Source organism: Harpegnathos saltator, unplaced genomic scaffold, assembly GCF_003227715.2.
Source record: "Harpegnathos saltator strain DR-91 unplaced genomic scaffold, Hsal_v8.6 scaffold104, whole genome shotgun sequence".
NCBI lineage: Eukaryota > Metazoa > Arthropoda > Insecta > Hymenoptera > Formicidae > Harpegnathos > Harpegnathos saltator.
In genome coordinates, this window is record NW_020229878.1 from 148,925 (window position 1) to 176,371 (window position 27,447).

At 36.0% G+C, this 27,447-nt stretch overlaps 4 protein-coding genes, 1 long non-coding RNA gene and 1 other non-coding gene across 9 annotated transcripts; 3 read left to right on the plus strand and 3 right to left on the minus strand.

Moving 5' to 3' along the window:
* Positions 1–786: 786 nt before the first annotated feature.
* LOC105182397 (lisH domain and HEAT repeat-containing protein KIAA1468 homolog) lies at positions 787–8,475 on the minus strand. The gene is made up of 16 exons (XM_011139790.3): positions 8,254–8,475; positions 7,868–8,074; positions 7,346–7,504; positions 6,917–7,263; positions 6,698–6,811; positions 6,286–6,530; positions 5,632–5,942; positions 5,167–5,453; positions 4,689–5,016; positions 4,016–4,169; positions 3,662–3,785; positions 3,158–3,404; positions 2,655–2,790; positions 2,172–2,371; positions 1,675–1,936; positions 787–1,458 (listed from the first exon to the last, which is right to left on the minus strand). Exons 1-16 carry the CDS (start codon positions 8,306–8,308, stop codon positions 1,311–1,313), a joined length of 3,324 nt encoding a protein of 1,107 aa, XP_011138092.2. The 5' UTR covers positions 8,309–8,475; the 3' UTR covers positions 787–1,310.
* A 1,323-nt stretch (positions 8,476–9,798) lies between these two features.
* Positions 9,799–12,356, plus strand: LOC105182396 (WD repeat domain phosphoinositide-interacting protein 4). The gene is made up of 8 exons (XM_011139789.3): positions 9,799–9,830; positions 10,183–10,301; positions 10,384–10,651; positions 10,867–11,107; positions 11,167–11,315; positions 11,717–11,818; positions 11,886–12,004; positions 12,070–12,356. The coding sequence occupies exons 2-8, from the start codon at positions 10,253–10,255 to the stop codon at positions 12,177–12,179; spliced, it is 1,038 nt and encodes a 345-aa protein (XP_011138091.1). The 5' UTR covers positions 9,799–9,830; positions 10,183–10,252; the 3' UTR covers positions 12,180–12,356.
* LOC112588770 (uncharacterized) lies at positions 12,200–13,535 on the minus strand. Its single transcript, XR_003113034.1, has 4 exons — positions 13,095–13,535; positions 12,822–12,880; positions 12,590–12,680; positions 12,200–12,377 (listed from the first exon to the last, which is right to left on the minus strand). It is a non-coding gene; the product is annotated as an uncharacterized LOC112588770 (long non-coding RNA).
* Positions 13,345–13,451, plus strand: LOC112588884 (U6 spliceosomal RNA). Its single transcript, XR_003113107.1, has one exon. It is a non-coding gene; the product is annotated as a U6 spliceosomal RNA (small nuclear RNA).
* A 228-nt stretch (positions 13,536–13,763) lies between the features above and the next one.
* Positions 13,764–19,029, plus strand: PIG-U (phosphatidylinositol glycan anchor biosynthesis class U). Of its 3 annotated transcripts, XR_849691.3 has the most exons (6): positions 13,765–14,206; positions 14,391–14,593; positions 14,724–15,420; positions 15,505–15,771; positions 18,047–18,118; positions 18,773–19,029. XR_849691.3 is itself a non-coding variant. In XM_011139784.3 (5 exons), the coding sequence occupies exons 1-4, from the start codon at positions 14,077–14,079 to the stop codon at positions 15,756–15,758; spliced, it is 1,284 nt and encodes a 427-aa protein (XP_011138086.1). In that variant the 5' UTR covers positions 13,764–14,076; the 3' UTR covers positions 15,759–15,771; positions 18,773–19,029. The 3 variants fall into 3 exon arrangements, 2 of the variants coding, with proteins under 2 accessions (XP_011138086.1, XP_011138085.1); XM_011139784.3 differs by lacking the exon at positions 18,047–18,118 and having other exon boundaries at positions 13,764–14,206; XM_011139783.3 differs by lacking the exons at positions 18,047–18,118; positions 18,773–19,029 and having other exon boundaries at positions 15,505–16,143.
* Positions 18,381–26,661, minus strand: LOC105182395 (putative helicase mov-10-B.1). 2 transcript variants are annotated; one of them, XM_011139785.3, is made up of 11 exons: positions 26,479–26,661; positions 22,445–22,539; positions 21,785–22,231; positions 21,515–21,676; positions 21,231–21,393; positions 21,005–21,141; positions 20,330–20,461; positions 19,870–20,081; positions 19,522–19,798; positions 19,085–19,379; positions 18,381–18,837 (listed from the first exon to the last, which is right to left on the minus strand). In XM_011139785.3, exons 2-11 carry the CDS (start codon positions 22,486–22,488, stop codon positions 18,601–18,603), a joined length of 2,106 nt encoding a protein of 701 aa, XP_011138087.1. In that variant the 5' UTR covers positions 22,489–22,539; positions 26,479–26,661; the 3' UTR covers positions 18,381–18,600. The 2 variants fall into 2 exon arrangements, with proteins under 2 accessions (XP_011138087.1, XP_011138088.1); XM_011139786.3 differs by lacking the exon at positions 26,479–26,661 and adding an exon at positions 23,019–23,332.
* Positions 26,662–27,447: the final 786 nt, after the last annotated feature.

The window sequence follows — 27,447 nt, forward strand, 5'->3', positions numbered from 1 at the left end:
GATATAGCACGAAAGAAGGAAAAACAAAAGATGAGAGAAATAATGGGACATTACAAAAAAAGTACCTTATCCGTTAATCTAATCTTAATTTAACGTACAGCTTTATACGCTACTTATGCGGCTCTCTGCGATTCTTGCCGATTAGTTAAATAACTAATTTTTGGAGGACGACGTCATATGGAAAATCGCAACCGAGATCGTTTTGCGGATCCTCACGCATCTTCTTCCTCCACATTATTACCGTTTCTGAGATCAGGCTCCTTTTACACGAAGTAATAATCCTGAAAAGTTTCTTATATATCGTCGACGTCGCGCAACAGGATTTTTCGAAAGTTACACCACGTAGAAGGTAATAGACAACAGCGAAACACGACCACGCATCTCAATGGCCGTACCTCGACCGCGATGCCCGATGGTAGTAATGCCCATAGAGTAATGTGAATATTACGTTGTGCGAATTTGCCCCGTTCCCGCGACACAACGACGATCGTGTCACAATTGATCGATCGTCCGAGTGAAAGAAAGAAGAAAAAAGAGAAAACATACAATAACGACGTTTCGTTAATGCATCGGTATATAAACTGTGATTATACAAAAAAAATAATGAAACCAAACAAAAAAGTAAGAAACGAAGAAGCAGAACCGAAATGAGAGCAAGACAAAAGCAACAGGATGTGTATTCCTAGAAAGTCTGATTTTGTAACTACTTTACGAGGAAAACACTTGTGTATTATATATAAATATATATGATATGCGATATATATATATATGATATGACATACGATATGAATATGACGTTTGTTTATTACTATGTAAAGTAACAGATTTCAAAATTAAACATTAATTACTGTTAAACGCTGCATTCTTTTGAAAAATCTTTTTTTCTGTTTTTCTCTTAATGCACAAATTCGTGTCACGATCGGGAATCGTCGAAAAAGGGTGAATTTGCTGAAGGGGAAAACATGCTGAACATGTTGCGCATGTGAAAAAAAAAAGAACAAATGATAGATTGACACGCTGTCGACATCGACTTTTACGAAATGTAAAAATTCACATTCTTCATTTGTCCGTAGCGTCCGTAGTATTGTTCTGTCATTTAAACAAAATAATTTACACATTACTTACTAGCTAGAGCACGATAAAAAAATAAGTTAACATTCCTTTAAAACAACATTCACGTCGTAACAATAACCTCGTGTGATTGGTCTCTCGTTGATCTTTGTACGAGAGATCGACGAGACACACTCGTGACGCGTGTAGAATAATAATTTAGATCAATTTTCTTAATCTACCGTTACGACGTAAAGAGTTTATTTTTTGCGAAAGATGCTTGACATGCTGGGTGATCCGGTTTTCTGTTGGAAAATCTTGCTCATCCTCTGGCGCATGTCCTCGACGCCCTGGCCGACGTTCACCGTCGCCATGGACAGAGAAAGCCCGGAACTCATTGAAAGTGTCCTGTCGACAGTCGAAATCAGTGTCACAAGGAGCCGAACGTCCTTTGTTGCGCGTATTATATTTCGATTTATGACATAATTATAAATATATAAATATACACTTATACACATTTCAACATACATTTACACACACGTGCGCGCGTACGTGTGTTATAATAAATTATAATAACATGATCAATAAGATATTCGTGACGATAATAAATTTCGTGTACGATACCTCTCAATCGGCCTCGCGACGTCTTGTCTGGACTCTACTTCCCTGAGTAGCGATCGCACCGCGTCCCTCTGCTGAGGCAGGCATTGATTCACCAGTGTCTCGAGGTGCCGCAGTCCCGGCACCACCACCCCGGAAACGCATTGGCTACTTAACGGACAGTAAACCAACACCGAGTACGCTTCCACCAACGCGCTCACCAGCTCGATTTTGCGACTTTGCTGAAGCGCGAACGCAGCGATTGCCGATAATTGCGTCGCTATTACTGCAATTGTAAAAGCAACAACTCGGTATGGTGTAATAATTAAATAAACGTGAAGCTTACCTAACGGTGCGGAGCGATGCGGAGAAATCATGAATAATTTTTGAGCAAAAATACACGAGTAATATGTCGTTGAGATATTATGTGTGCATATGCGTGCACGTGTACGTGCGAGAGAGAAATTCTGCGCTTATCGTTCCACACATGCGAGAAATATATGTTTCACAGAGTAACTTACTATCCTCTATATAATTCTGCGGGCAGTTGGGCGCGATAAACGCGAACGTAGACACCAACGAAGTTGCCAGAATCTGAGAAAGTCCCTGGGGGTCCTTCGCGATCGTCTCCAATGTCAATCGAGCCTTGTCGCGGGCTTCTCTCACTTTGCACTCTGTTATTACACGGCCCAATGACAGAATTGCTGCGTAACGCACGCCACTAGAAACATTTATTTGCTCGTTGCACAACATTGTACGGAGAATGAATCGATGTCGAGAGAAATAATATCTCAGACGGTAGACAGACGGGGGGATGGGAGGGAAGGCGACGGCGACGGCGCGGCGGCGGCGGCGGCGGCGGCGGAACCCCCCCCCCCGCCCCGGCTCGTTGTTTGTGAATACTTAACGATATCGGAGTGATTGTAATTTTTGAAAAAGTCGTACGTGGGGGAGTGATATATTAGATACATATGCATGCATATGAGTAGAGAAGATTCTCTCACACTTCGAGATCGCTGGCTAATGTCACAATGGCTGGTACAACCCTCGTGCTCGCGAGTCGATCCGAGACATGAGCTACGATGGAGCCGAATAACGCCGCCGTCGCGGATCTCACGCTGGATCGCGGGTGCACCACACCTGTGAGTAGAAATACGAAATGAGAACACGTATGAGGGGTTTGCTATTTCGGCGTAATTCCGAAAGTATGTGTCACATCCTGAAGAAAATATAAGTACGATAAAAATTTAAACAGAAAGTGGATTTATCGATACGAATTGTTATCTTAATTTTTATATCTCAAGGAATGTTTCATGGTCTTATTATATATACTTCCTATTCTATATATATATATATATATATATATGTACTTTTTACGTCGAGTTGTTACTTTCCAACTTTTATACAAAAATCATTCTGCAAATCTACTGCGATTTCACTACAAATCTTGCTACAGATCACTGATGACAATATTGATAACGAAAAAATGAAAAAATATCGCACAAACCATCCCATAAACCAACAAGCACGTGCTCCTCACAGGCGGCGACGTGCAGCCAGGATATATTGGTACCGCTTATGGACAAGATCACAAGGAACTGTTTGAAATAATTGATCAGCTCCGCGGGATCGAGAGTGCTCAGAATCACCAAGTAACTCGGGATCAATGTGAAACTCATGCTCTTCTTGTCTACCGATAACGCTGTCAACTGCTGCTCAAGCTCTGACACTTCCGGGAAAAACGCCGCTTGTATCTGGGAGAAATAATATTTATAAAAGTCTCCTAATTATTACTTATATATAAATAAGAACTCGAAATAAAAGTCGAATAAAAGAATAGATTCGAATAAAATTCGAATAAAAATTCGAAACCAAATATTTCGAAATCTAAGAGTCTTTGAAAGTACAGAACAAGAAAGCTCTGAACATAACGATGAATGAAATCAAACAATCTAGACATCATAGACATGATCCAACGAATATGTTTAATGTTGTAGAATCATATATTTACCTTAGATCGCGTAATATATTTGCCAAAGCCTATGCACAACGAGTAAATGTACGTAAGAAGCGTCTTTAAAACGTTCTCGTGTGCCGCGTCCACGGATTTCACCATTTCCAAGACGTCGAAAACACTGCAAAAGAGAAACATACATTCCGAAAGTAATCGCTTGAAATTTCAGAGCGGCCAAAGTCATCCGGAGACACTCAATTTTGACTGTGGACTGTGATCGTGATTTTCGTTTGTGATCACTGCAGCGCGGTGTTCACTGCATAATTATGGCGCCAAAAATGTGCTCACGAGACGAACTTACATCGACGAGATACATCGTTACTAGTAACTAGTAAAGAATGACATAATTACAATTTTGTTGTAAACCACTCTAACTCCGGCCAGGACATATCCTCCCAGGATTTGGAGAAAAATGTGTTCAGGAGAATGCCGACATTGACCGGACCCTCGTAGAATACCCTCGGGTCGACGATGTTGGAGTGACACAACTCCAGAAATTCCTCGGCTGCACCACAAAGTTTTCTAGAAAACTTTTGTGTTTTTGTTTTTGTGCGAGCTTATAAGCTTCGTGCAAAATCTAATGCAATATTCTCGACTCCAAGCTTTCTCGAGTCTTCGAAACTCCTGCAATCTTTATAAACTCCTATTCTTAAATCTTATTTTAAATTCGGTACGTTGTCGTGGATTTCAAAATTCTGACATCTTTTACAATCCTTGGAATTACTTCACGACTTCTTCTATCCGATTTTGTTTGTCCGACTTTTAATCTTACAATTCTCAGATAATTTAAAAATGCGAATTTGAAAAGAAAGATCTTCGAATCAATTCGACATTCGTTTCCTCTCACAATTAATTATGTCTCATAATTAATTATGTCGAACTCATCCAGTTTTGTAACCCACTTGATAAAATTTTTCACTGCAAAAATCATCATCCCAAAGCGCGAATGTCGATCAAACAATTCACTAATTTCACCCTGCCACTTTACAATTTACATTACAATTCAATTACTCTAATAACTCACGCAAGTTCGACGACGTTCCGTCCTCGATGCGGGATCGCACAGCGTCGGTATCAGCGACGCACAGGACCATATACGGCAAGATGCACTGCAGGATACCCACCGACGGCACTAGTTTCTCCTCGTCGATATAGTCTTTGTTCGTTGAACTTTGCGAATGCGTCTGTCTCAGTTGGTTCTTCACTTTCAGGATTATGCGCGGCAACAGATTCAGATGTAGCCTTTTCAAGGATAACGCCCATTGCGCCAATACCGGCAACAACACCGACGATGCCGTCTCGACAACCATCGACGATGTGTCATGAAGCGCCGTTAACGCCAGTTCTTCGCACTGCGATGACATACGTACACGCGTGTGTGTGTGTGTGTGTGTGTGTGTGGATTTGAAAGGATACATTGTACAATACAATCGCAATTACAAGAGCCGCAAAAAAATCGTCTGTGTAATTATGTAAGATGGTGAAATAATCGTTAAATTTACTTGAAAATATTTGTCAGGGTCGTCCATTAGAGCTATGAGCAGCGCAAGACTTCTCACTACACTAGTCCGAACAACGGGATCCTTGTCTTCCAATAACATCTGCTGCAGCATGGATAGCATCAGCGAATTCCTGATGGAAGCCGACGTGTATGACGCGAGTACGGAGCAACATTCAACGGCTAATAATCTCCGTTCTGGATATTTGTTTTGGCTCTGTTCCCAACAGATCGTCAGGATTTCCTCGCTTTCCAGCGGCTCCTCCGCCAGCTTCACCATCACGATTAAGCCTAAAAATGCCAAAAAATAAAAAAAATGAAGTGATCCTATTTAAAATAATTTCTTCACATTATAAATATGCAGTATATACACAAACGTTTCTTCTTCTTAGATCTAAAGAATTAATATTATGTTGTATAATATATAACTACTACATAATTAACCTGCACGTATATTGAGTGCACTAACCAGCCAATATCATTTGCCGCTCGTCCTCCTGCGGTCTCTTCTTCAAGTTGAACAGCAGCTGCAGCAACTTCTCCCTCTCGCTGGAATTCGGATGCAAGTGGATCGCGCTAAGGACCAAAGGTATGATCTCCTCGCGCTTGTTAAGGATGATATTAGGCACAATTCGCGGCAAGGTGCACGTTACAATCTCGACCAACGTGTCCCGAGTAACTCCGCACTTCAACGATTCTTCTATCGACGGCATCACTGATCCCGAAATATTCGCCAAGCAATGCGCCGCTACTTCTAATTTGAACTTGGCTGGTAAATCTCTACAACGTTTACGAATACACGTACAAATGAAATTGGATGATCTGAGAAATTTGGCAATTTTATAATTGTAGCTTTTTTGTATACATATAAATATATATATATGTGTGTGTGTGTGTGTGTGTGTGTGTGTGTGTGTGTGTGTGTATGTGTGTGTGTGTGTGTGTGTAATCACTATCTTACTCCTTTGCAAAGTATACTACCAGTTTTTTGTCTTATTTATATATTATCTTATATTATATTTACACTTTCTTATTCCGTGCATTTGTTAATCCTTGATTTAAGTCTTACTACGTCGATGAGATATCTCGATAATACGTAAATATGTATAATAATATATATAACCTGGAGGATGTGGTTGATAGAACCTCTCTAGAGGACCGCTCTATAATATTTACTCTGGGTAACTGCAGCCTAGTCCACTCTTTGTCTCCCGGGTCTGTTTCGTCCAAACTAACAACCGCAGATGCACTGTCATCTTCTTCTGGTTCTTGAGTAGCGGTGTCTCTCGGTAATGCTTCTAACATTTCAAACTTGTCAGGGGTTGTGGAACTGGAATTGATAGTACGAATAGTTCCACAGCTACCAGACTGTAAATAAGATAATTTTTCATTATCCTTTATAATTCATTTAGAGTGATGAGATTATTATAATTTAACTAACAAAAAATAATTTTTATCCTATTTCCTTAGATTTACTTTCAAACTGTTATCAATTATAAACATATTTTAAGGTACCAAGATGCTATTTAACATACCTTAGCTGGATTTTCTATTATATTTTCATTGGATGACGATATTACTTCCTGAAGAGCAGCTTTCTCTTGTTCCAATGCTGCCATTTGCTGTTCTAATCTTTCGATCTGTGTTGCCTATAAAGAATATAAAATTTTGGACTCCATTTTAAGGAATCTAAAACTTAGACATCACCAGCGTATTGATAATTCTATAGGACGAAAACATTCTGTAGGACAAACCATTTCCTGATATTCATTTTTTTGTTCCTCAATTTCATCAGCAACAAAGTCCGTTTGTACAGCAACGCTTACAGATGGTGGTTTATCGTGTCCATTGACTCTCATGTATTCCCTATATATCTGTAATAATTCTGCAGGCTTAGGGATATTTAATCCCACATCTTGCCAATCCTCGAAATCCTGATCTTCGTCCTCATCACTGAAGGTAATCGAAGTGAGTTTATAAGATCTCGCTAGCAAGTACTCATTGATGAGAAAATTCAATGCTCGTTGCTCATGTGGTTTGATGGGAAGTTCAGTGGTTAAATTCTTTTCAGAACTCTTGTCAGGTGCCTTTAGTATACCTTCTAACTCCACAAGACATTATTAATTATAGAGTATTAATGAAAAATACATTATGAACCAATACATAAAGATGTTTCAACATACCTGTTACCACAGTTAGATTAGCACGCAATGCAGATATATTTTCTCTAGCTTTGCGCAATTCAAATTCAAGAATAGCTACTCTTTCATCAACACCACCTCCATCTTCTGAGTATCGAGTCATATCCAAAGAGTCCAAGGTTGCCTGACTAGAAGACCTGGCTGATATGTAATAATGTTTCACTTATAGCAGTAATATGTATTTTTTATAGTTGAATGATAATTAATAAATTATGAAAATCCAATATTTGCTAATATTTAAATTTCATAATTATATTATTGTTCCTAGTATTGTAGCTAACAAATTTTGATACAACTAAAGATAAAATTAAACTTTCTATATAAATTTATCATTGACATATATTCTAGATTTCAATCAAGTTGTTTACTTTAAAACATATTAATAAAAAAAGAAGTGGATCTCAATACATAGAAAATTTATTAAAGTTGTTAGATTCTAAGATATTAAAATTAACTGAAATTTCTATAAGATCTACTTAAGATCTTAATTAATAAAACACATACGCATGGATGTATATGGTTCTGGCTTGATACTGGAATTTTCAAAGTTGCTCGGATTTGAGAAAAATTCTCTGAGGATTGGTAATTCCTTGCCAACTTCGCATAGTTCAGCGTGCAATTCCAAAGCCGTTAAGAGAAGCTTCTCATCGAGAAGCTTTGTGGCTATATCTTCATAGGATATCGATACCTTCGCAGCCACGCAACCTACGACTGAGCAAATATGAACAAGGAAAGTTATTAACTGTGCAACACATATTTCGTACAATGTGACTTGTGACTGTTAATTTCTTTCGGAAACTTTTATGACACAGTTCGCTGTTAACATTTATTGCAGCTAATCAAGCAATTACCAGCGTAATTTGATTCAAAAATTAGGAAACAAAGGTTACCTCCTTTACCGCTCACAGAGAATGACTCCTTTATTTCGTTGACGGAACTCGCCATGACATTAACACGTTCAAGTATTCGTAAGAAATGACATTTCCACCTGAGCCAATGTTAAATCGTCTACGTGTGCGCTCGAGCATTAAATGTAACACACACGCGAACGAAAACGATTATTTACAGGCTAAATCGAATGACGAGTCATCTGTCAGCCACTGACAAAATGTTGGAAACACAATTGACAGATGACGTCAGGTAAAACGTCAAGCTCGTTCATACTGCGAGATTGGCTGCGTTCAGTAGAACGAAATGATCAGTGAGCGCTTAGTGATTATTGTCTGCGATTGGAGTATTCTTTTAGATTCTTCATAGACCCAAAAGTATTTACCAATCAGGAGCGAGAATCACTAAGCGCTCACTGATCACTTTGTTTTGCTGAACGCAGCCATTCAAGATTGGAGCTTAGCCAATCAGGATAAAGCGAGCCAAAGAGTTCCAAAATTCACTGCCAGCCCTGAAAATTTAAGGCTCGTCTACATTAGCTGTAAGAATAAGGCTGTAAGGTTGCAAGACACGAAATGAAATATTTTCATTCGCTGACAGCTTACGTTACAGCCTTACAGCCTTACTCTTACAGCTATTGTAGACGAGCCTTTATAGTTTGAGCGACATAAACTATATATTTTCAGGCAGGTATATCTCAGATATTTACTGGCAGTGAATTTTGGAACACGGCCTAAATATTCACATTCGCTGTTCGCATTTTCTCTATATGACTACCTTTACATGGCAAAGTTAAAGCCAGCAGCACACGGTGCTTGTTTTCGTGCTGGATTGGTTGCTGGATAAAAATACCGCGTTTTGATTGGTGCATTTCCATCCATCTTCGGAAATATACCAATCACAACGCAATATTTTCATCCAGCAAGCAATCCAGCACGAAAACAAGCACCGTGTGCCGCTGGCTTTAAACCGGATTAGTAACAACCGTAGTTAGTGAATTCTTTGATTCGATTGGTATATTCTTTTAGATCTAAAAATATACTCTAATCGGATTCGAGACTGCACTAACTACGGTAGTTACTAAGCCGAAGTTAGAAGCCGTGCAAACGTAGTCTATGTCTATAACTACGTTTACACAGCAAGTAGTTAGAGGCTGTGTAAACGTAGTGTATGGCTGTGTTCCAAGATTCACTGCTAGTACTGAAAATACATAGTTTGTGTCACGAATATTATAGATTTTCAGTGCTGGCAGTGAATATTAGAACGCAGCTTAAGGACACGATCCATTATACGCTGCAAACGCTTCGAAGTGCCCTACGGACCAATCACAGCTTCCCTTAGGCGCTTCAAATTATTTTCAGCGTCTAGTCGATCGCACCTTAAGTATCCACCTCGGAGACACGGAGCCAGAATTGACAGAGAGAGAGAGAGAGAGAGAGAGAGAGAGAGAGAGAGAGTGAGAGAGAGGGAAAGAGAGAGAGAGAGAGAGAGAGAAAGAGAGAGAGAGAGAGAGAGAGAGAGAGAGAGAGACTCAAGATATGAGCCATTTATAATAATACAATACATACTGCGCGCGGAGGTATGATATCGTGTGTGCTATTATAAGCACTTGTTGACTATAAATAATAAACATGTGGAGGTTCAATGTTTATACTAGTTAAAGAAGTGATTTTTCACATAAATTTTAAATTGGTTGTTAATAACATTCTGAATAACACCTACTTTTCTCCTTTCGACTTTGTTGACAATAATGTTAAAGATTGATTTTTATCATAATACATACACATTATCTTTTAACTGTTAACTATTCTCTCTGTGCAAAATGGGATTTTGCTTCATAGCTTTAGTTGAATTTGTTGTTAGAAGATACTTGAATTTTCACGGGAAAATTGTAATGTTTGTTTTTTGTTTATCTTTCACTATTGTTACAGACGATGTCTCACGTCTGTCTAAACAGAAACATATATTGATAACATTAAGAACAAAGCACTGTGAATCGCAATGACTGCTATGAGAGGCATTCACAATTTGAGGTTTAACCAGGATCAAGGTGTGAACTTCGATTTTATCTAGAGAAAATCTAAACTAATATATAATGTCATTGACATTATTTCATTAATCCACTTTTGCAGGATGTTTCATGTGTTGCATGGAGTCTGGATTAAGAATCTACAATGTCGAACCTCTGGTTGAAAAGGCGCATTTCGAGAATGACTTGATGGGAAGCATCGTCATAGCTGAAATGCTCTGGAGAACAAACGTGATTGCAGTAGTTGGTGGTGGAACACGTGCTAAATTCGCCGATAATACAGTATTGATATATGATGATCTGTCAAAGAAGTTTGTTATGGAAGTTACTTTTACCAGTCCCATCAAAGCAGTTAGATTGAGAAGAGACAAGTAAGTTGTTAGTTAAAAGTCTGTAGTTTTATCCTCATAAATGTGAATGTTATATAGATACATAATATATACATTATGTAGTACACACACACACACACACATACACACACACACACTATAAACGTACATATGTACATGTATATATTACATATATATATATATATATATATATGAAATGCATTGTTTCGTTATATAAATATAATTTTTTGTTATAGAATGGTAGTGGCGCTTCAACGAGAGATCCATGTCTTTTCGTTTCCCACACCTACCCGGCGGTTATTGACATTGGAAACGCGGGACAATCCAAAAGGTTTGGTAGAATTAGCAACTCTTGTGTCAGCACAGAAGCAGTTACTGGCTTTTCCTGGTCATAAACTTGGTAGTGTGCAGCTGTTGGATCTTGGTGCTACTGAGGCTGGAAGTTCGAGCGCTCCCGTAACTCTTGCAGCACATCAGGTATTTATTTTGTAATTAACAAATAATAAATTACTTTATATTTTTTCTCATGACAACAGGGTGCATTGGCCTGTCTGGCGGTTAACGGGAATGGCACCATGGTTGCTACTGCTTCTGCTCAAGGAACCCTAGTCAGAGTATGGGACTCTATACGAAGGCATCTGTTGATCGAATTGAGACGTGGTGCCGATCCCGCTACACTTTATTGGTAATATGAAATCAGGCAATGTAAATAATGTTCTCTGTTATTACTGTTTGTATTATAATGTATCATAATGTGCAGTTAGTAGAAGTTGTAAAACTTTTATCTCAATGAATTTCAGAACACACCTGATATCAAAAAGATGTTTCTTGATAATTTTCAATTCTTTAAACAATTTCAAAATTTTCATCGGTTTTAACAATTCTCGAAGTATGAATTTTTATATCGGATATCAAACATATCCTGAAAATCATCAAGGAAACAGTATTGCCATCTTTGTTCCACCGACTGTGCCATTTACATTATTATAATAATTAGTAATTTATTGTCACCAACTGTAATTATTACTGATTTATTACTGATATCTTTCTGTTTTGATAGCGCTAATCTTGCTACGTCTCTTTCAGCATAACATTCAGCAGGGATTCGGAATTTTTATGTGTCTCTAGTGACAAAGGAACAGTACACATATTCGCCCTGAAAGACACTCGTTTAAATCGACGATCCACGTACGTAAATATAAATTCTCCAAATAGATAAACATGTACTGTATAAACTATTTCTTTTCATTTTCAGTTTCTCAAAGATGGGCTTTCTAGGTAACTACATTGAGAGTCAATGGGCATTGGCTACTTTCACAGTACCACCCGAATGCGCGTGTGTTTGTGCGTTTGGCGCACGTAATTCTGTGATAGGTATTTATGTCGTTTGAAAAATACTCGCGATGCAGATATCGCATCCTGTCATTTTGTAATTGCAGCTGTATGCATGGATGGAACGTTCCATAAGTATATATTCACTGCAGAAGGCAATTGCAATCGACAAGCATTTGATGTCTTTCTGGATCTCTGCGACGATAATGATTTTTAACACAAGGCCTATGTTTCGTATGTGTACAATAAATGTGTTATATAGTGCATAATTACAAGATTGTATACTAGCAATGAAATTTCTAGTCGATTAACGAACGAAATTTCTTCTACGTGATAATTGCTCGAGCAGTCAATCACTCACTGTTTGCAGTAGAAAGTATATAAATTATTTTGTGACAGAAAGTATGATATTGTGCTGTAAAAAAAATATGCTTATAACTATGTTCTATGTATAAATTACAATCTATGCAAACTATAAAACTTTTTATGACTGATGTACTTTTCAAAATTAACCATTTAATTGCAAAGAACATTAATAGACATTTTGTACAACAGTCGGTGTAATTTTTTTTCTTATACCTATTTACTATAGAATATTTGTGATGCAGAGGCATGTATGCAACTAACCCTAGACTCTGTCTCATAGCCAGCTCTCCAGTTTAATTTGATGGGATAATTTATACAGGTCTATCTTTGAAAGCCACTTCTCTGATCTTTTCTGAAAAATATTAATTATAAGCGAATAAAAATATATGTTTGAATTGAGTATTTGATAATTTTTTTGACAAATACTGTATGGTTCAGGATTCAGCATAGGTCTTATCATGGAGATATAACAATGTAAACCTATGAGACCTACAAAACTTCCAACAAATACGCCATATCTCCAGCCTGCTAATCGCATAGCTCCCGATCAATCTGTACATGAAAAATTACAAAATATTAGTTGATATGGAACAAACAGTTCGCTTTGATATTAATCAATCAGTAGGACAGAGAGAATTTGAATAAATAATATGATATAAAGATTTATTAAAAAATAAACTTCTAACGGCTATTACATACTAAGATATAAAATAAAAATGTACAAGATCGGGTAAATTGTTACTTAAGATACAATATTATTTCTCACCGTAAAACCGGTATCTTTGGTTAAACGAGTCAACTATTAAATTATAATTAATTCAGACTTTTATTTGTTAATGTCACAGTGGCCGATAAGTCATGTTTGTTTTTAAGGCTAGGTTAAATGTGAGGTTATGATGTAACGACAATACACGGATTTATCACTAGATGGCTCTTCCTAAGGAAAATCAAGTTTCTCGATAGTATATTTGAATGTACTATCCGGTATATAAGGAATTTCTTTCAACCGTACTAACGTACTTGCTTCGGCAGTACATATACTAAAATTGGAACGATACAGAGAAGATTAGCATGGCCCCTGCGCAAGGATGACACGCAAAATCGTGAAGCGTTCCACATTTTTTGCCGATTTGACATGATTTTTATTATAAATTAATATTGTACTGAACGTATTGAATTTTTTTTCCTGGGAAAAATTTCATCGTTGATTAAAAGATTTTGTCATTTTCACATTTCATCGAAATTCATATTCATGTATGTGATTTTAAACGGAAGTCGGCATTATTGATATTCACAAGTGGCATTAAAATGTTTGTTATTGGCAATAGCGAAAATATGGCAATAAATATATCTTTTCATATTTTTTACAGTACGAAAGTAAAATCGTAAAAATATTGTGAGTACGTTCCGATATTTTGATTGTATTTGTGTTTTGCATCACGGAGCAAGTGTCAGCAGCGTCCTCGAGACGAATAATATCGACGATGTTGACGGTGTCTTTCGGCCAACGGTCTGATCATCCCTCGAAATATCGCGGTTTCGAATCAATGCCGTTCTCATATGGACACAAGTGAGAATTAGTGTGAAGTGGGAGTGGTTATCCGCAAAATATCAATTTATTGATAACAGTGAACCGGTCGCATCTCCTGAGGAAACATGTTTATCGAAAAGCCGGTGCCATTTCATTTGTAGGTTATATGCCGAGTGAACAAATGAGTCGGTTGTAGTGTAAAGCCGCGATAGATAAAATGTCGAGGAAGTGGTTGTCGAATTTCGCACTGGCTGCCACTATCAGATGGCTGCTGATGAATTCCGGCTACCAAAAAATCATCAGCAACCGCGTCGAAGTGTCGACTGCTTTGAACTCTTGGAAGAGAGGTCAGTTGGGTTTGGTTTATCTCAGCTTTGATTTGTTCAGTCAGTTAGGGAAAATTGAAACTTTCTTCCAGTTACAAAGTTATATAAAGATGAGGAATTAATTAGTCTAATAAACAGATTAATTGATCAAAAACAAAAAAATTTTTTGCGTTAGTAATTATAATTTCATGCATTTAATTTTCAGTAACTGAAGGGGTTTATTTGTATAATTTTGGCATTGACCCCTACGAAGGTGATCTGTTTCATGAGACTCCTATTGGCTTATATGTCTTTAATCTTATGCAGAAATATTTACCTCAGTGGGTACTTTTTCTGCTGTTTATCGCTACTGACTTGATAACAGCCTTGTGCCTTGCAATTACCGCAAAGCACTACGCAATCGAGCTGGTTAGTTTTAAACGGAGTATATTCAATTGAACACACAAAGACTAGACATTTAGATTTAATCTAAGTGTTTTATTTGATCACAATGGTTAATCACAGTCATTCATTAAAATAATACATCTTTATATTATAGGCAACAAGGAGAAAAGAAGAAAAAGTACAAGATGAAGATAAGCTTGACAAAGGTACCTCCAGTGTATCAGTCTTGTATGTCTCTGCAGGCTACCTATTTAATCCTTACATAATACTCAACTGTGTCGGCCTTACAACTACAGTCTTCACCAATCTGCTCTATTCGATTGCACTGTTGTCCATGACAAGGCATTCCATACTGTGGAGTTGCATGTCAATAGCACTGTTGACACTGCAAGAACTCTATCCCATATCGCTGATGGTGCCAGCAGCTATCTACGTCGCCAATGCAGCAAGTGATAAGACCAAGAAAATTAGCATCATCATAATGCTGGTCGCGTTCATGAGCATCTTGGCAGTGCTGTTCGCCGTTTCTTACTACATCATGGGAAGTTGGTCATTCCTGTGGAGCACTATTGGATTCATTCTGACTGTGCCTGACCTACGCCCGAACATCGGATTGTACTGGTATTTCTTCACGGAGATGTTCGAGCATTTCAGATGGCTCTTCATCGCGTCATTCCAGATAAACGTCAGTTTATTGTACATAGTCCCTTTAGCGCTGCGATTGCGACGCGATCCAATGTTGCTAGCATTCTCGTATCTAGCGATAGCTGCCATATTCAAATCCTACCCGTGTATCGGAGATGTCGGCTTTTATATATCTCTGTTGCCGCTTTGGAAGCATTTGTTTCAACGTGAGTGAAGATGATTTGAATGAAAGCATTCTTACAGCTCAGCACTGCAGACTGATTTTGACTTGTAATCTGTTTTAATCATAGATATGCAACAAGGATTTATCGTAGGCTGTTTCGTGCTGTTCTGCACGGTCTTCGCTCCGACTGTATGGCATCAATGGATTTATTCCAGATCGGCGAACGCAAACTTTTACTTCGGTGTAACGCTAGCATTCGCTATAGCGCAAATCTTTCTCCTCACGGACATCCTGTTCGCCAGTCTGAAATACGAGTTCGCGGTTCAGCACGGTAACAATAAGAAGGTTAACGGAAACGAAGCTAAGTTGCTACTGGAGTAATGAGACTTTCTAGGTGAGATAATAATTAACGTAATATACATTGAATAAACGACACACGTCTTTGAATTGTGCGAAAATAAATAGTTTTCTATAAGAGTAGTTTTATTTGTTGTTTTATTTGGACAAACTGACATACTTGACCGCGCTGATTTTTAAAGCATTACTGAAGGCAACAATTTTGCACTTTGTTCTTATCAATCACGTTACAAATTGCAGATAGTGAGATCAGATTATAGTAAAAATTATAGAATAAAATTACAATAAATTACGATAAGTTGATAAAACACAATGTAAAAAGTAAATCATAACTTAGAAACATGAACAAAAAGGAATAAATATCTTGTGTAATTAAAGAGCTATACTATAAGTTATAAGTTTTAAACCTCTTATTTTTAAGTCTCATATGAATTATATGTTACAATTCCCTAGTTGTACATATTAAAGCACAATATATAGTAAAACTTTTGAATGGTCATCACAGCAATATTGAATAATGGAGGTGAAAAATCATGCGCTAGAAGTTCTTGCAAATAAAAAGATACTTGAATATATGAAAGAATATTTCAGATCATTAAAACATACTTAAATAAATAAATAAAATGTTCCAGACATTGTGTTCCTTGAAAGTTAATAAACAATCGTAAAATGCTTAATATCAGGCCTGATTCATGCATAATCATTCCATATTTTAACTAGTTATAGTTATATATATATATATACAGTTATATATATCTATATATAGCTTAGTTATGTAACTTTATATTACAATCATTTTACGACTGTCCTATAAGGAAGCAGCATAATATTCAAAATATCTTACAAGTACACTGCTCAAAAGAATTATAGCATAGATAATTTATTGCCGAAAATTGGCCAACTTCGACTGGTGATTCGCGACTTCGCGAAAAATTATTGTAGACTAATGATTTTTTTTTTTTTTTCAAAATGAAGCTTGAAGTCTCTACTTTATAAAAATGTATCTCCATTTTTTGCATGCGATACACCCCTACCCCTGTAACCCCTGACATCTGAGGGCATGTTTGGTATACTGAAAATTGCAAAACTTGACGGAATGCACGGACGTGGACAATTTTTTTCCGGGGACGCCGTTTGCATCGTCATAAAGTTCAAATCTTTCCCTTCAATTTGAAAAAAAAAAAAGAAAATGGAATCGCTACAATTTCTTTTCACAAAGTTACAGCCCTTCAAAAATAATGTAAATGTCCACTTTCTCGGTAACGCGACCAAATGCGAGAAACCCCTGATTTGGTTTATCCCAAGGCGTCTTGCCTAAGACGCCTTGGGATAAATAAGATTGCGAGAGACCTTCGCCCATAAGCGCAATGATTTTTGCCCATGCTGAATTTGACTCAGTGGTCGCATTGTCATGAAAAGCAAGAAAGCAGAGAAAAAGCAGTGACAGCAAGAAAAATTGTAGAGCAAGAAACAGAAATCATATGGAGCCGTGGAGAATACGGAGAGAGTTTGTTTGTCGATGCTAGGAATGTTGACTGTGGTCAAAACCCGAGTCAGGAGCTGAAAAACATGCGCGCGTGGCTTGCGTGCGTATGTCAGCAAACACTTTTGCCGTTGCTCCACTATGATTTCCAGCCATTTATTAATCCGCCGGCCGGCGGTCACTTGGCCCGAAGGTCAAAAACAACGATATTTTTGAAGGGCTGTAACTTTGCGAGAAAAAATTGTAGCGATTTCATTTTTTTTTTTTTTTCAAATTGAAGGGGAAGATTTGAACTTTATGACGATGCAAACGGCGTCCCCGGAAAAATATTATAAACACGTCCGTGCATTCCGTCAAATTTTGCAATTTTCAGTATACCAAACATGTCCTCAGATGTCAGGGGTTACAGGGGTATTGGTGTATCGCGTGCAAAAAATCGAGATACATTTTTATAAAGTAGAGACTTCAAGCTTCATTTTGAAAAAAGAAAATCATTAGTCTACGATAATTTTTCGCGAAGTAATCGCCAGTCAAAGTTGGCCAATTTTCGGCAATAAATTATCTATGCCATAATTCTTTTGAGCCGTGTATATTCTAGCGAGCGATCTGAAATATTTTTCTATACAAATATCTTTTTATTTGAAAATGACATGCATTTGGCATGCATTTGGGCATGCGTTTTCTCGCTTCTGCGTCATCGATTAAGAATTTCGCGGCGAAAGACCATGAGCCTTACAGTTATGTAATAATTAGAAAAATAGATTCTGTAGCCAAAGATCATAAAACTGATCTTTAAGTCTTTGTCACGGAAACAAATTTTGTGTCTTAGAGCTCCTGCTTCCTCGCCACGGCCACCTTAATTGATGAAGTCAGAAACAGAACAAACAAAAACAAACAAAACGTAAGAAAACAAACCTTTTAATTAATTATCTAACTGCGACTTTATCATACGTTTTATCACTGAGAAGCTAAGTGAAATGTTTCGACGTATTTCACAAATATTACCTTATGTGGACATATTTTTATATTTCGAAGTATCGCGTAAGAATTTTGAGTTATTTTTTCACTTCTGACTTCGCCGAACTGAGACGACCGCAGCGAAAAGTCAAATACTCTCTGTCCTTTAAATGTAAATAATGTTTTCCATGCAACTATGAGGTAGATTAATTATTTGATAATATTATGTAAACATTTATATAAACGGATTACGAATATCATTCCAAATCCGTTATTACTCTGTTAATTACTCTGTTGGTTTCTTCATGTGGCACATTAATACATTATTTAACGATATACATATCATATTATGTTCGGTATTATTTTATTATTTCGGTTTCCATCATATCACAGTCACAACGTCAGTCAGAGATGGAAACTTCGTTATTACATCGGCTTCGTTATTACAGTCGCGGTGCTAATGTCTTTTACTTGATTTTTATATAGTTTCTTAAATTTTGCTATTATTTGCGATCTTAACGGGCATCGATCGAACTGCACACATGCATTATGTTTCTCGCAATATTTCCATAGTGCCATCCAGTGTTCACCTTTACAGATAACTTCCGGGTTTCCCACTATTATCAGAAGAGCCTTAGCGCGTGTCACGGCGACATTGAACCTCTAAAAGGAAAAATAATAAAATCAAGAATTAAAAATCGGCCTTACATACAGATGCGCGCGCGTTTGTATTAGTACATTTATATATGTGGCAATGCACATTAAAATTTAACGCAATTAGAGAAACGCCATGAAGAAGAAACAAACATGTAAACGGTTTTGATAATATCAAATGTGACTTATATTGAAAAATATATAATTGAAAAATATATTCAGTGTGTACTTTGTAACGAGCCATAATGCAACATACCTTTGGATTTGATAAGAATCCGATGTGCTCCTCGCCATTGTGTGTGAAAATTTTGGATCGTACGGTTGTTAGTATCATCACAGTTCGCTCTTGTCCCTGAAACGTTTCAACCGTTCCCACAGTTACATTCTTCCAGCCCCTTGCTGCTAAACGATGCATAATATCCAGTTGCTGCTTTTTGAAGGGCGTTACAATTCCGATGTCCTTTTCGCTTATTGTATAATTTTCGAATTTAGCGTTCATTAACATATGTACATACCCCAATACCGCATGTACTTCGGCCGCATTAAAGACACTGGAAATATTACATTTTTATAATTGCGTACAATTAAATAATAAAATCACTTCATAGAAGTCTATCGCGAGGAAAGGCAATTTCATTTTACGTTTTGAGCTATTTAATACGCAGGTTATATGATTTAATTTAAATTATCAACCTATTTTTTGAACTTCTTTCTTCTATACCTAGGACTTCTTGAAAAATCATGGGAAATTTTTTATTGGGCAACTTCTTCCAACCAAGTGCTATCCTTGTATCGGTCTGTCCCCAACATACTAATTCATTATTATAAAATTGATTGTTTGGCACGTGTAAAATACATTCATGGCTTCGGTAATTTTTTATTAATTTAGTCACGTAGTTAGGATTGTATTTTCCGTCCTTTTTCATGTACAGCTCGCAATCGTTCATCAATCTTTCCAGCATGGATATGCCTAAAATATTATATAGTTAAAAGATTATGAAACGTACATTATATCACATGCCATGCCATGGAGAAACTTGCCAAGGATATTTTGCACAATTTTACTATGGATCACAGGTCCCAATTGGTGATGATCGCCTGCCAAAACGACTTGCGCTTGGAAATAGATTGACGAGTCTTCATTGTTCTTTGCTAAAGTGAGTGGAATCAGTATCTCTGGTTCCTTTGCTTGACCCGCTTCGTCAATAAAGATGTGAGAAAAATGATTTTTTTCAAAATTGATAACAGCTAATCTATAGTAAACAAAGAGATATCATGCATAACGTATTGTGACAATTTTCTCAAAATAGTTATTAGTATGATCAGCTAGAATATATCTCTACATATTTACGTTATTCAGTCGTATATTCAGTTTTATATTTTTTTTTATTAGGGACAAATTGCTCAATTTTTTAAATTGTGTTTTTATTGTGTAATTATTTTATTATTTCTTAAAATTTGATTGTATCTCAGAAAACAATATAATATCTCGAATATATACCTGATACTTGTTATTAATGTTGAAATAATAATTTTCTTCAACATTAGTATCGTTTTTGGCAAGGACACAATAGTGTGAGGTACACTATTTGTAAAATTGGCACACTTTCGAATTTCCTGTTTTACATCTTCCCTAATTAAAAAAAAGAAAAACGAAAGACTGTTTAATTTACAAGAATTTGGATCTCTTCGTATATTGTATGTTCTATATTCCATCTATTACACTACTAACAAGGAACATTCGCGAACTCTGTGTGTCCGATTTCAACGAAACTTTGCATATTTGTAGAATAGCCAAAAATAAGAGACCCACATTTTTTTATCGATAATCGCTGAGGTTTAAGAGGTGAAACTGCCCCTCGAAGTTTCATCCCTTTTATGCTATCTCGATAATTATTGCAGATAGGAAAAAATTTTTAAACAAAAATTGTACGGCATAAAAAACTGTACTATCTTCGTTTCGTTGTAATCGGACACACATAGTTCGCGGATGTTCATTGTAAGTTGATATTCAATATTGCAAACCAACCGTAAGACATAAGGATGTATAAACCTTTCTAAACCTTTGTATAAACCTTTCTAATTCTTGTATAATATTGATTATACCATGAGTGTTTATATAAAATTATGTGTGTGTGTGTGTGTGTATATATATATAAAAGCAAATGTGTCTTACCATCGTTTGGATGATGCATACATTCGATACATGATTTGTGCTGGAAGATGTCTGAGCAGTCTGCTCGTAATTTCATCAGCCGCTGCATTGGATGACGTGCACACCAATATGTGCTTTGTAGGATCTTGCTTCACAATCTAAGTTACATTCAAATAATTGAGAGAAAATATAAGACAAACAGAAATAACACTCATTTTACCAAACGTCAGTCATTAACACAACATACCTGACATATAGCTTCAACCAATGTTGCCGTTTTGCCAGTACCTGGTGGGCCAAAAATGATGTAAGGCGCAGGACACGCTGTCTTATGTAAAATGTTAATTACTGCTTGCATCTGCTCCTCATTTTTTGATACATTAGTATCTATCCAGTCTATATTGCTATTACTGTATAATATATATATACAATTATACAAATATGTAATAATAATATATAAAAATTAAGACAATGAAACTCCAATATAATCAACACCAATATGTTTCCAGATAATAAAATAGTAAAACTTACTATTTCAAATACGAATTGTTTGCTGTTTGTTGTGGATATATTATCTCACCAATGTTATATTTTCTTGCTATTGACAATGCGTAATGGCAACATCTTAATGTCCAATAGCTACCATGGAAGCTTATATTAAACTTTTTATTGTCTTTTTGCATTTTTCTTATCCTAAAATAGATTTGGCGTAAATACATATAAATCTGTTTTATAATGCCTCTACTAATGAATATCAAGTATCTGTAATTATTAAAAGCTAAAAGATCATAATGAACTTACACAGAATTCTCCACACGTACACTCACATCATTTCCTACCACCCGTATAACTGTTCCTTCATATTTTTCTTTTGTATCTACTTCGTAAAATATTACAATGTCATCTGATGTGATCGAAGGTTTCTCACTATTCAGAGATGATATTTTTATAACAAGACATTGATCTGGAGTAACTTTTGTAGTATTATAATTTTGCAATCTGTAATTTTTCATTTCTATATCTGATTGGTACTGCTCTAAGTATAAACAAATCTTGAATATAATCCAATAATCTTTTTGTCCTATAGTTTTTACATTAGATAAACTTTCAATGCATTTTACATAGTTCATACAATTTTCTGAAACTTTGTGCATCAAATGTTCTTTCTTTATTGCAGAAAGTAAATTAGTTGGAATATCCACTTTTGGTATTAAAATTCTTGGTACTGACTCATGTACTGTATAATCTCTAAAAATCCAGATAAAGTTATTTAATTAGGTAAAAATATAAACTAATGGAAGAAAATTTGGTTTTTTGAAACATACAAAAATTAAATAAAACATTATTTATCGATAAACTGTTTACAATTTTATTACAATTCTTATAAAAAGTATAACAAAAATATATGTTAATTAATCAACTAATTATATGTATTCATAATCACAAGATTGTTTTTCTTACTGTGTATTGATGAAGCCTGATGTTTTATTTTTAGTATAATACATGATAGAAATATTCTTTTTAAATAAATGCACTTGATACGTGTTGGAGAAGACCTGAAAATAATTTTTTATAAATATATATATATATTAATATAAATAATATAAATAATATAAATATTAATATACATCATTTTTTAAATATAAAGTGAACCAAAAATGATGCAAAGTGTACGATTTATTTAGAAAATTCAATAATTATGACTATGTATTATATCTATTAATTTCTAATAAATAACAAAGTTTATGCGCTCGATTTGAGTATTTTTGTGCTAATCATATCATTCCATCTTTATTATTCATTATATGCCGGAAGAAGATAAAATGGAGCATGGAAACATCTGAACAGAACGTAAGTAAACTGTAATTCAAATGAACAATATCGACGTCTCTTGATTTCTTCCATTTATTTTGTGAGCTAATTATTCTGTTGTCAATTAATGGATTAATTTACGTTCACTCTATTGTACACGTAGTTAATAAACGTTTCGTGTAACTTCAAACATTTAAACTTGAAAAAATGTTAAAATACGTACTACCGATAACTTAATTCAAATTATATCACACTTATCACAAATTATATCACTTAATTCAATTTATATCACACATAACATAATTAAACTGTATTAAATGAAAAAATGCATGGAATTCTTTTTCTTTATTTCTTGACTTCGGGTCTCAATAATTGCGATATGCATGCTCCGATATGCCACTCACTTGGTGCAGGGGATTCACGGAATTTTCTAAATGTAAAATTTATGGCCGGTATTTATGTCTCATTCTAACTTATTACACTCATTTCAGCAGTGCAACTAAAAAGTGCAGACCATCTTTTTGTCAATAGCACAGTATATACAGGCTGCGTTCCGAAATTCACTGCCAGTACTGAAAATATATAATTTGTGTCACGTACTATAGAGTTTCACTGCTGACAGTGAGTATCGGAACGGAGCTATAATAGGGTCATTCTCCAAATTTTGCGTAGCCAAAAATGAAGTGCGCATACGCCGCATTATCATCTAATCTATCTCACTTTCTTACAGGGAAAATATATTATATGTCTCACTCTAATTTATTACACTTGGTTCAGTAGCGCAGTTAAAAAAACCAACTTTCTGTTACAATTTCTGCTCTCTTTCTCCCTATATATATATATATATATCTTCCTTTTTATTTAAATATTCAGTACTGGCAGTGAATTTTGGAACACAGCCAGAGAATGTCGCTACTGGATATAGAATATACTATGACTACAGCGCGTTCGTTCCCTACTTATACATATACTGTGATAATGACGTCACCAAAAAGCAGCGTTACGTCATCACTCGCGCTATTTTTCGTCATTATTTTCGAGAGCTGCATTCCGATATTCACTACCAATACTGAAGATACATATAGTTTGTGTCACATATACTATAGATTTTCAATGCTGACTATTGGTCAACAGTGAATATTGTAACGCAGCCCAAAGCATGAAATGCTATCAGCAATGACTACGTTTACACGGCAAGGTTAATCCGGATTAGTAACAACCGTAGTTAGTGAATTCTTTGATTCGATTGGTATATTCTTTTAGATCTAAAAATATACTCTAATCGGATTCGAGACTGCACTAACTACGGTAGTTACTAAGCTGAAGTTAGAAGCTGTGTAAACGTAGTCATTGATTAGCAATTACATTCTCCTCGAACTTCCACAGCTTCTATGACTACGTTTACACGGCTTCTAACTTCGACTTAGTAACTACCGTAGTTAGTGCAGTCTCGAATCCGATTAGAGTATATTTTTAGATCTAAAAGAATATACCAATCGAATCAAAGAATTCACTAACTACGGTTGTTACTAATCCGGATTAACCTTGCCGTGTAAACGTATTTTATGTATAAGCTAGAATGATAACTTCCATTGGTTTTCATGTATAAAAGCGTCTCTGGTATAAAACATAGAATCGTGGGCACATGTGCGTTACAAGATCCCGAAAGGAATGTAACTGCACCGTACAGGTTTTTATTCCAGGAAATGTTAATATTTATCCAATATTTAATATTTATGTGAACATTGAATGTGTTATTGAATGTGACATTGCAAGAGGAAATATTAAATATTGGATAAATATTAACATTTTCTGGAGAAAAATGTCTGTACGGTGCAGTACAGTGCAGTTACATCCCTTTCGGCACCTTGCAATGCGCATACGAATGAAATTTTAATACATACTTTTAGGGGATTTGTTAGAGAGACAAGTTATCGGTCTAGTGTATATAATATAATATAGAAGTCTAAGGCCGGTATTCATAGTCAGGTTTTATATTTAAGACCGCCTTAAGTTCATCTTCAGATACTTTGTAGCCAATGAAATAATTTGTACAGCATCTGAAGATGAATTTGAGACGGTCTTAAATATAAGATCCGACTATGAATACCGGCCTATGCCATTCATATATCGCTAGATGATGCTACACATACACAGAAAAGTAAATAATTTAAGATAGATTATGTAGGTATCCTAATTGTTAGACTTTCGCAGCCATTGATACATTGAATCAGGGTGTGTGTTTCTTCCGCGGATGGATACCGCGTCGTAATTCAACTTTGTGTCGATGTTTCGCAAAGCAACTTCATTGTAGCTTGCATCATTCGATACTGTAAAGCGTGGTCTACAATGGCATTAAGCACTAAGAAGTACGCGTAAGCGGTAAGAAATAAACCAATCACAGTCGATTATGACAAAAATAATCAACTGTAGTTGGTCCATTTCTTACTGTTCACGTTTTCTTCTAAAGCCAGCGGCACACGGTGCTTGTTTTCGTGCTGGATTGCTTGCTGGATGAAAATATTGCATTGTGATTGGTACATTTCCGAAGATGGATGGAAATGTACCAATCAGAACGCAGTATTTTCATCCAGCAAGCAATCCAGTACGAAAACAAGCACCGTGTGCCGCTGGCTTTACTGCTTGCGGCCATTGTAGGCCACGCTTTAAGGTCATTCTACAATACGTGTCGTAAGTTGTAAGCCGTAAGAACTGACCAATTATAGCCGATTATTTTTGTAATAATCGACTGTGATTCGCCAATTCTTACGGCTTACAACTTACGACACGTATTGTAGAATGACCTTTACAGTATCGCAGCTCCTAATCCGGATGATGCAAGCTGCAATATTTGCGAAACATCGGCACAAAGCTTAATTACGACGCAATATTCATCCGGAAGAAACATATCCCGATATGTAGGTATCCTATTTGCTGTGTAATCTAATTAAGTTGTAAGTCAAATAAAATCACGAAAATCCCTTATTACGAAAATCCCTTAGCACGAAAAGATTGATTGCTTCTCTTTGATTCATATTTGCTTTGTTTATACTAAGAGCGGCCATTCCCACGAAAATAGGAATGTTGTGTCCACGTGGAATCTACAAAGGTACCAGGTGGTTTTGTAGATTCCACGTGAATGCAACGTGCGTTCCACGTGGATTCGATATACGTTTCTGTGGGGATATTGAAAACTTTTACTCTAAACTGTGTTCGGGGAATATGCTGTTGTTATCGCGCTATTGTCTGGGCAAAATAGAAAATCATAATGACATTAAGATGACCGAATTATGATGAAAAAATGTTTCTTCAATAATAAAAACAAAATTCTTGGTTGTTTATGTAATCCCAGACAACACGGGATTTTCAAGAAATGTTCTTAGAACATTCTTGGAACGTAAGAATATTCTCAGAATATTCTTAGGACGTTGTTAAAAGATTTGTGCTTGTTGCGATAAGATATATGATGTATAAAGTTGTCTTTAAAATTTATGACTATAGCTATACTCTATGACCGGTATTCATAGTCGGATCTTATATTTAAGACCGTCTTAAGTTCACTTTCAGGTACCCCGTAGCCAATGAAATAGTTTGTACAGCATCTGAAGATGAACTCAAGACGGTCTTAAATATAAGATCGGACTATGAATACCGGCCTATATTTAAATTTTTCTTACTCTTACCTTAAAATTTGCTGGTTACCAATCGATTGATTTTCAAATCGTCACACACTGCTTGCACTGTCTCCAAGGTCCTAATGCAGTCGACAGAAAGGGGCCACTGGGGCCCTATTCCCGCAGTGATGGAAAGTTGGATAAGTTAGACGCGCATGCGCGACGATGTCGGCGTCAAGATAATATGTAGGAGAGGAAAATTGGTGCCGTTATCGGACCCTATCTTCGTCCTTGTCTATCATATGCTAGGGCCGGTATTCATAGTCAGGTCTTATATTTAAGACCGCCTTAAGTTCACTTTCAGATACCCCGTAACCAACGAAATGATTTGTACAGCATCTGAAGATAAACTTAAGACGGTCTTAAATATAAGATCCGACTACGAATATCAGCCTAATAGGTGACTAAAAGTTTAAGCTTACAAGAAAATGCAATAAAGTGTACATAGAACAGGTATGAGGTGCGTTAAATGTAGTAGAAGAGTTTTTTTATAGATGCTAAATATTATATACAAAATGTTCACACATAGTCATAAGAAGGATTGACAAAATAAAGTATTACCTTATTTCGCTTTGTGATTATTGTTTTCGTAAACAATATATTGTATAATAAAAAATTTTAATTCTATATTCATTATTCAAGAGTAATTGCCCTGATTAAAGTATGATTGAAGATAGATAGTACATACAAAATTTCGTTTCTCTCACCTCTTAAAAAGATTTGATGACATTTCCAGATCTACATTGGGTGCATTCAGTACTACAACCGCTTCCTGAACGCTCAGTGAGCTTTTACATTTGATTAGCTATATTCCTTTACACTTAAATATACACGTCAATTAAGCCAACGGCAAACTGTGCTTGTTTTCGTGCTGAATTGCTTGCTGGATGAAAATACTGATTCTGTATGGATCTGTATGGATTCTGTTCTGATTGGTACTTTTCCGAAGATGGATGGAAATGCACCAATCAGAACGCA

Bases quoted from the DNA above. Each gene is read 5' to 3' on its own strand.
- LOC105182397 (XM_011139790.3), bottom strand. From the start codon at position 8,308: ATGGCGAGTTCCGTCAACGAAATAAAGGAGTCATTCTCTGTGAGCGGT. The intron at 3,405-3,661 runs GTAAATATATGA...TATTTCTCCCAG, and splicing joins AATATATTACGCGATCTAAG to ATACAAGCGGCGTTTTTCCC. The intron at 2,791-3,157 runs GTTTGTGCGATA...TTCTACTCACAG, and splicing joins GCTTGTTGGTTTATGGGATG to GTGTGGTGCACCCGCGATCC.
- LOC105182396 (XM_011139789.3), top strand. From the start codon at position 10,253: ATGACTGCTATGAGAGGCATTCACAATTTGAGGTTTAACCAGGATCAA. The intron at 11,316-11,716 runs GTAATATGAAAT...CGTCTCTTTCAG, and splicing joins GATCCCGCTACACTTTATTG to CATAACATTCAGCAGGGATT. The intron at 11,819-11,885 runs GTACGTAAATAT...TTTCATTTTCAG, and splicing joins CGTTTAAATCGACGATCCAC to TTTCTCAAAGATGGGCTTTC.
- PIG-U (XM_011139784.3), top strand. From the start codon at position 14,077: ATGTCGAGGAAGTGGTTGTCGAATTTCGCACTGGCTGCCACTATCAGA. The intron at 14,594-14,723 runs GTTAGTTTTAAA...TTTATATTATAG, and splicing joins AGCACTACGCAATCGAGCTG to GCAACAAGGAGAAAAGAAGA. The intron at 15,421-15,504 runs GTGAGTGAAGAT...TTTTAATCATAG, and splicing joins TTGGAAGCATTTGTTTCAAC to ATATGCAACAAGGATTTATC.
- LOC105182395 (XM_011139785.3), bottom strand. From the start codon at position 22,488: ATGTATTATACTAAAAATAAAACATCAGGCTTCATCAATACACA. The intron at 22,232-22,444 runs GTAAGAAAAACA...CTGGATTTTTAG, and splicing joins TCAGGCTTCATCAATACACA to AGATTATACAGTACATGAGT. The intron at 20,462-21,004 runs GTAAGACACATT...TTTTTTAATTAG, and splicing joins TATGCATCATCCAAACGATG to GGAAGATGTAAAACAGGAAA.